This window comes from Spodoptera frugiperda, chromosome 10, assembly GCF_023101765.2.
Source record: "Spodoptera frugiperda isolate SF20-4 chromosome 10, AGI-APGP_CSIRO_Sfru_2.0, whole genome shotgun sequence".
NCBI classification, from domain to species: Eukaryota; Metazoa; Arthropoda; class Insecta; order Lepidoptera; family Noctuidae; genus Spodoptera; species Spodoptera frugiperda.
In genome coordinates, this window is record NC_064221.1 from 2,042,600 (window position 1) to 2,050,697 (window position 8,098).

General features: G+C 37.4%; 1 protein-coding gene across 1 annotated transcript; it reads left to right on the plus strand.

The window, feature by feature from the left end:
• The first annotated feature begins 296 nt into the window (after positions 1-296).
• On the plus strand, positions 297-6,605 carry LOC118277501 (uncharacterized). The gene is made up of 5 exons (XM_035596326.2): positions 297-541; positions 852-1,009; positions 1,608-1,741; positions 5,794-5,883; positions 6,422-6,605. The coding sequence occupies exons 1-4, from the start codon at positions 447-449 to the stop codon at positions 5,881-5,883; spliced, it is 477 nt and encodes a 158-aa protein (XP_035452219.1). The 5' UTR covers positions 297-446; the 3' UTR covers positions 6,422-6,605.
• Positions 6,606-8,098: the final 1,493 nt, after the last annotated feature.

An 8,098-nucleotide genomic window follows, 5' to 3' on the forward strand; every position in this document is an offset into this window, starting at 1 on the left:
CCCTTTCCCAATGATAATGCTCGATAACCGACGCGCATGCATGAAGAAACTGATGACTGTTTTGATGAAGCTAAAGAGGTAATTCCTAGTAGTTGACGTTACATTGTTTTTACCTACCCCTGGGGTGACAGGCGTGAGGTTATGTAAGTACTAAGTAACAGGTTTTATAAAAACACAAACTCTTTGGTGAAATAGTATAGGAATAGAAAAACTCTTTAGCTGCAAGCAAGCAAATATAAATTCTGAAAAAAAAAACACAGAAGTCATTCATCAGTAACGTCAACGGACACGATTGTCATAAAAGAATAAATAAAAAAAAAATATGAAAAAAATACAAGAAAATAAATAAAAAAAAATCCTAAATAAAATGCAGTGGTGCAACGCAACATAAAGAAATTTAATTTGGTTTACAACAAATTATTAATTTTTGATCCCATTACTTTATAATGGGTAAGCCACCATATATTTACACGGAATCTGAATCAGAAGATACATCGATTAGTTCTACTGAAAATAAGAAGAAAAAGAAGAAGAGGTTTTCGTAAGTACACATAATATATTTAAACATATGATTGTGAACAACTTTTTCAAAGAAACTTTTTTGTATATTTTTATCACAATAGCAATCTTCCCAATCCCCGATTCCTCAACAAGCCTTAAATTCCTAGGCCGACAACGCACTTGTAACGCCTCTAGTGTTTTGAGAGTCCATGGGCGGCGGCGATTGCTTGCCATCACGTGATACGTCTGCTCGTTTACCTGCTTATATCATAAAAATGATGCCCAATGCTATCGTAGGATCTATCTTCAATAATTTTCTGTCAGTCAAACTTTAAAATATTTCCTTCCAGCATCCTCAAGTACACTAGACGTAGCGTAAAGAAACAGAAATGTAAACTTCAAAGCAAGTCGGAGCCTGATGACTCAGACTACCACAGCAAGGGTAGCAATGTGAGGTACAAAATACCTGGTATACTGAAACACTCGCATGTCGAGCGGGAGAGAGAAAGTGAGTGTTTGTTAGTTATATTCATCATCATCATCATCATTATCAACCTGTAACTGTGCCAAGGTTTCTTCTCAAACTGAGAAGATATAATATTTATTGATGTACTATCTTCTGCTAGCGGCTTCGCCCGCGTTCCCAAGCCAGCTCATACTCTATACTCTCATATTTTATCAAAATCCAGTTCTGTAATAAAATAAGTGGTCAGAGATCAAGCAGCAGTATTTTCTAATAAACATTCTAACAAACACGCTCAGAAAGCCTGAGCGTGAAGATGGAACGGAGCTGCAGATTACCCGGGTTTGCCGAGGTTTTGGCTCGAAAAGCAGGAGTAGGAACGGGGTAGTTTTTAGTCAGTAAGAGTTTGACACTCCCTCTCGCCTCGCCCAAGGCGGAAGAAGGCAAGGCAAGGCAAGGCCATTGGATGATTTTCCTCCTTTAATAAAAGCACATAATTCATAGCCTTCCTCGGTAAATGAACTATTCAACACAAACATAATTCTACAATTTGAACCAGTAGTTCTTGAGAGCGCGTTCAAACAGAACAAACTCTTCAGCTTTATATATTAGTATAGATAAGTATACATTAATATTCTTTCAGCCTCAGACGATGACAGCGAGCCTATGAAGCCTAAGGGTCACGACAAGTACCTGGTGGGGCGGGTGCCCCGGCCAGCTGGAACGAAACCCGGCCGGGGGGGAGGCGTCGCCATCATTGTCAAGAAGCATGTTAACGTGAGTATTTATTTCAACAGTAGTTTTTCTTTCAAGTATCCTCACACTAGGATTGTCTCCCGTGTCGTGGGTGCGTTTGCAAACATACAAGTTCACATACACATGACACTTAGACTCGAAACAACAATTTGTGGATCACACAAAGAGTTGTTACGTGCTGGACCGCGGCAGCCAGTTGCCCAGCCACCCCGCACCAACGGTGCAGACATAGCAATAGATCGGGAAGGCACTTTTGAACGTCAAAGCAAATATTATAATACATGTTAAAAAAAAACCAAATCTGTCTATCGGTTCATCCTCTAGTGAAGTTATTTGTTCGTTCCAACGTATAGATTCCTTCGAGCAAGAAATTCCATAGATTATTCTTTTACAATCAGGTTCACGATACAATTCTTGGTTACATTGTTTCGTTGGTATGTGATAACAATGTAATGTAAATGCTTTATACAATCTATAGTTACCAAAATTACTAAAAAAGCATTGCGTATACTTGACTAAAAACATTTTGTCCCACAAAATAAAATATCGAACTAAAACTTAAAAGAAATGTCTCTCTACTAAAATTCTGTTTAAAATAAAACGTCGAGGGTTTAAATCGTGTTGTCAGGGATCCGACGATTGGTTCGCCCGCGGGCATGGCCTGAACAAGGCACTTCAACCTAGGCATACACAAAGCTAGAATGCTGAACATAACTGGATTTTAGAACATTCCCAATTTGATGGTTTCGACATGTTAACAATTCTTGTGTAGCGTTTGTTGTGTATGTTTACTTGCAGGATTGGACTTTACATGATTTTGTAAGCTGTGAAATACAGTTTTTTTTTTGAATTTTCACTATAAGACTGCTTTTCCACCAGAGATGTGCAATGTAGCTATGCTACGAAGATGTAATAGCTAAGCTGTGAAACTATGTGACTGTTTCTATTGATACTAAGCTATGTAGCTGTGCGAGATGAGAGAGCGTAATGTATTGATAGTTCCCTACTATCAATACATTACGCCATCCATAGCACGTATCTGTAGCACGCATCTTTCCATACAAAAAAATAGCTTAGCTGTGTCCGTTGCATCTTTTGCTTAAGATGAGCATTAGTGATCTCTTTTTTGGTCAAAAAATGAATAAACGAATTTACAAATTATTCGAAATTTATTAATAAAAACGATTGTATTTAAATTTTGAGTCTAGAAAAAGCCACAATTTTTTTTATTTTTTAAAGTAAGTTCAAATATTAAAATCAAAACACAACATCTTCACACTATTACAAGGTAAAAACTACTAAAACAAACAACTGAATCAAAGTATTAAACTTCTGTAGAGCACGTTTCACTTTTAAACCCACAAAAAGGTCGTCCACCGGGTTTAAAATCCTTTAATAATTTATACGCTGTGTCCTCTGGTCCCGGCTAAGGATTATTCTAAAATATATAGAAAGTATTTTAAGTCCGCCTTGTATCACAATTTACATTCGTCCTCTAGTTTGCAATTGATGTTGGGAAACTAGATGTGGTATGGTGTTGTAGTTCGCTCACAATGTTAGTAGGTTTGTGATGATTGAAAACTTTAATGACATGTTTAATTAATGATTATGTTATCGGCCTACTGACGTATCTGTTTGACGAGGAACTCGACCAGTTTCAAGCCATGCCAGAGGCTCATATTCATGAGCAGCATTCCGCGACAATCGCCGCGTCGTGTGTCGTACGTGAGTAAGCTGATAACATAATTATTAATTTAGTACGTCTCACGAAAGTTAAAATAAGACATATTTAATAGTGGTGGTACCTTAAATAATGTCGTTAAAGTTAATAGTCACAAAAATTTTGATGTTAAGATTGGTTAAAAAATATCTGATCATATTTTGTTCAGAAAAGTGCTCGTCACAACTGAAGCGTCGCTAAGAATAATTTCAAAGAATAAGGCTCTTGATTAAAATATATTCATTAGAGTCGATTTATTCGTTCAGGAGCTACAGTACATTCACAAACAGACACATGGATAGACCAGAGGGCTTAGTACGAGTTAGGTTTACGTTTAACGAAATCGAAAACGAAAGTGCGTTTGATGCTGCGATTGGTTAGGCTATTCGAGCGGGCCAATCTAAGCGCTGAACGCACTCTCGTTTTGATCGCGTTAAACATAAAGCAAACTCATACAAAGGGTAAAGGTGAAATTAAAGCACACCGTTTTTGCGTCAGGGTTTAATAATAAGTGAAACTGCATTATCATCGTCCAAATCAACCGCAAGAAGTCAACTGCTGCACTTAGGCCTCCCCAATGACTTCCAGATCATCTGTATACGAGTAACTACATACTTCTTTCAAATTGGTTATTAAAGAGAACAGTGCGATAGCACATCTAGTCTATATAGATCAGTGTTTAGACCATCCCCGCTAATATAGTCGTCTGGGGACTAAGTAGGTGATACGTGCTGCTCCGGGACCCCTTACACACATCCAAACATTACTCTTTTTTATTATTACGTACGATTATTGATTTTATTAGACCACTACAGAATCAACTTGCACGGTTCTCTTACATTATTCTTTATTTCATTGTCTGGACTTTAAAAGAGACTATGACCTCTGAGTTTGTTTCGGCATTTCTTCTCAGAGTGGTCCGATAGGAAATGCCGACTACATCTAGTTATTTTAGAGATTGACGTGTAAAAGTGTTATTTTGTAACCTATTTGCAAAAATAAATATCATTTATCATTTATTTTAGTATTGTCTTTGTGGACATTGATGTTCTTAGTTAATACTGTCTGGGTATAGGATTATTGGGGTATTTTGGGTCTTCGAAAAAAATTCTGTAATAGCAAGGGGCTTATGAGCCCAGTAGGTAGCTATAAGGCATTTTTTTGAAGTGGGGAAAATCACCCAACGTGTCCACTCGCCTTGGGTGAAGTGAGAGGGAGCGTCATACTCTTACTGACTAAAAATCTCTCCAATCCTTCTCCTGCTTTTAGCCGGAGCCCTGGTTACCTTGTCCGCGGTTCCGGTACCTATAAGGCATGGGACTTTAACCATAACTGGTGAAAAGTAGGTATATTACATTGAATGTGTACACATTTGATTGCTCCTTTGGGAATTAAAAGGTGTGATAATATATATACATAAATTATTTAATGTTGACTGTGTTCCACTTTTCGATCGTAAAAGGTTTAACTATTGAGGTAGTGAATGTTTATATGTATTTGATTTAAATTCTAAAAACTATATTAGTTCTGTCGCATCACTAGAGTTACGTCCTATGGAGTCATTTCTTACCAATGCAATGCAATGAAATAAAAGGATAGGAAAATATACCAAAAATATACAATGACTCGTGAAGGATTTGCACCTCCGTCCTCCGTTGGTGAGACCGCTCCCAAGAAACGAACTTAGGACACAACGGTGAGCGTGTCCACCAAACAGCGCTCTACACTACTGAGCTAACGAGTCCTATAGTAGATAGGCCGAAACTGCGATACACATTGATATAATAACAAAATAAAATATTGAACAAAAAGAGGATCTGGATCTTGGCGAGTTTGGAACCCGATATCTGTTGCTCGTAAAGCAGATGTAGTTGATGATCAGCTATTTGTTAGATGGTAGATGAGACGAAATTACGGTCTAATAGTCAAAGTTGAAGTTCGTTTCAACGTTTGTTTCAATCTACATTAGGCACTTTTGTCGTTTAATGTCCTGGAGGCCGGAGGTTTTAAACGCCCACTTCTCATATTCCCGAGCTATATTAGACACCACTGACAATCGATGAAGAAAATGTCGTGAGGAAACTTTTTTTTTTCGAGGAGGGAAAGTCGTTCAGTGACTTCTCCCGCCTTGGGTGAGGCGGGAGGGAGTGTCAGACTCTTATTGACTAAAAACCACCCCGTTCCTTCTCTTGCTTTGAGCCGGAGCCCCGGTAACCTGTTACATTGTCCGCAGCTCCGGATCGTGAGGAAACCTGGGCATATAATTTCTAATTACATTATAAGTTTGAAACTCAATACCAACCCATATTGAGCAAGCGTGGTAATTAATAATAATATAAAAATGATGTTTCAGAAGATACCAGGCCCGCAGAGCGCGACGACTAGTCCGAAAAGAACGAAGGCATCAAAACTTCGCCGGCTGTCCAAGAAGAGGTCTTTCTAAGTAAGGTTATTTACACATATACAACTTGTAATTTGTTGAAATATAATTTATGTAATGCTAAAATTTTAATGGACTGCCAGAACATTACTGGGCATTATTCGAATTTTCGATGGCAGGCTCACCCTCTATTACATGGGACTTATAACACAAATGGTGAAATTTGGGCGTACATATTACAGTTGTATAGTTGCTAAATTTAAATCTGAATTTTACTTCAATATTATAAATATGAAGGTTTGTAGATTGTGTGTTTGTGCGTATGTTTATACTCAATTACGTCATAAAGGGCTAAAACAAGATGAAATTTGGAACAGGGATAGATTATGTTCTGGAATAACACATGGGTTACTTTTTATACCACGAAACGCTGGAGAAACAACTGATATAAGCTAGGTTTTCTTATATTATTGTTATCACGATACAATTAAAAATATCTTCTGCCTATAAGTAAAGAATTTTGATATCAGAAAAAACCTGATGTTTTACACGTATTTTTGTCGCTTGTATTTTATATAACGACCCAATTATTTATTTTCAGTTTCGGAAGAATAAATCGTATATAGATGGTAACGAGTGGGGAATACGAACGAGGATGTGGACCGAAGTATTGGCGCAAGAGTCAGTTATTTTTATAATAAGTTCTTTTTTATTTTATATTATATTTATGTCCAGTTTTGAATATTACATAGTATACTTATTATATTATAGTCCTTTCGATGCTATGTTTTGTTTGTATTTTTTTTTACGGAATAGGGGTAATGATGTCACCTAATGGTAAGCGATCAGCGCCGCCTAAGGACACCCGCAACACCAGAGGCGTGTTGACAAAGGTGCGTTGCCAACCCTTTAAAAAGGAGTACGCTCTTTTCTTGGACGTTTGAAGGTTGGATCAGTTCGGATATACTGCCGATGACAATATTTGTTATTTCAAAGTATCTTGACTCTAACTTTGGTACTGGTGATGTCTGTCACCACACACACTGTAAATGATTGTGAGCTCCGGTTGTGGCTTGAAATTAGTCGAGCGTCCTCGGACAGTTTGCGTTAGTGTTCTTTTTTTATATAAAAACGTTGCTACACACTACGATTTCCTTCTGTGTTATGGTTGCGTTTACTAACATACAATTTCACATACTAATTAATAATTTGTGGATCACACAAAGAGTTACTCCCGCTACACGTTGCGCGGCAGCCGGTTACCCAGCCACCGTGCAGTCAACGTGTTCTTATTTAAATTAGTCTCAATAGTCATTATACTACAAAAATACATTTTGAAAATTTCTCCCACGAACATGTATAAACCTGTAAATATATAAGTAATACAGCTGTTACAATTTAAGCAACTTGTTACCGTACTCCTTCGCACGAAGCAATCTGCTTTTCTGTTGCCATTGAATTAATTCCTTTGTGTGTGGTCTAAGTTGAAGTGTAAGCGATATCAAGTTTTATTGTTTAACATAAACATGATACTTAATAGTATTGTAAGAACATAATAGTATGGCAATCATTTAGGGTGCTTTTTCACCAGAAATGTGCTATGTAGCTATGCTACGAAGATGTAAGCTAAGCTGTGAAACTATGTGACCGTTTCCATTGATACTAAGCTATGTAGCTGTGTGAGGACGGTGTGTAGATCGGTTATGCGATATATCGATAGTAAGAAACCTATCCATAGCACACATCCATAGCACGTATCTACAGCATGCGTCTTTCCATATAATAACACAGCTTAGCTGAGTCCGTTACCACCAGTGCTAAACTATGGGTACGTTACTAATACATATGATTAGTGGAAGCCAAACGCATCCACAGCAACGTAGTATAGCATATCTCTGGTGGAAAAGCACTCTTATTGTCTCTCTTCACTTGGACCCTCCCTTTGCCTGCTACTCGTACCTAGTATTCACATAACATGAAAAGAGGTCAAGACCCAATTTATTAAAACATAAGTTTCATACATTTTGTTGATCATAAAAAATATTTTATATAATATTTGAATATTACAAAATAACATTTTTATACTGATACTTATAATATAACTATACAAAGTAACTTTTGTGTTTGATACGACCTTCTAACAACAAAAGGGGTACTATTAGATTTTAGATTTCAGCCATGATCGTCCCACTGCAGGGCAAAGGCCTCCCTACCTTCCTTCCACTCCTCTCTGTTTAAAGCTTTTTGCGGCCAATCCTTGTCATAGCTGTTAAGTTCG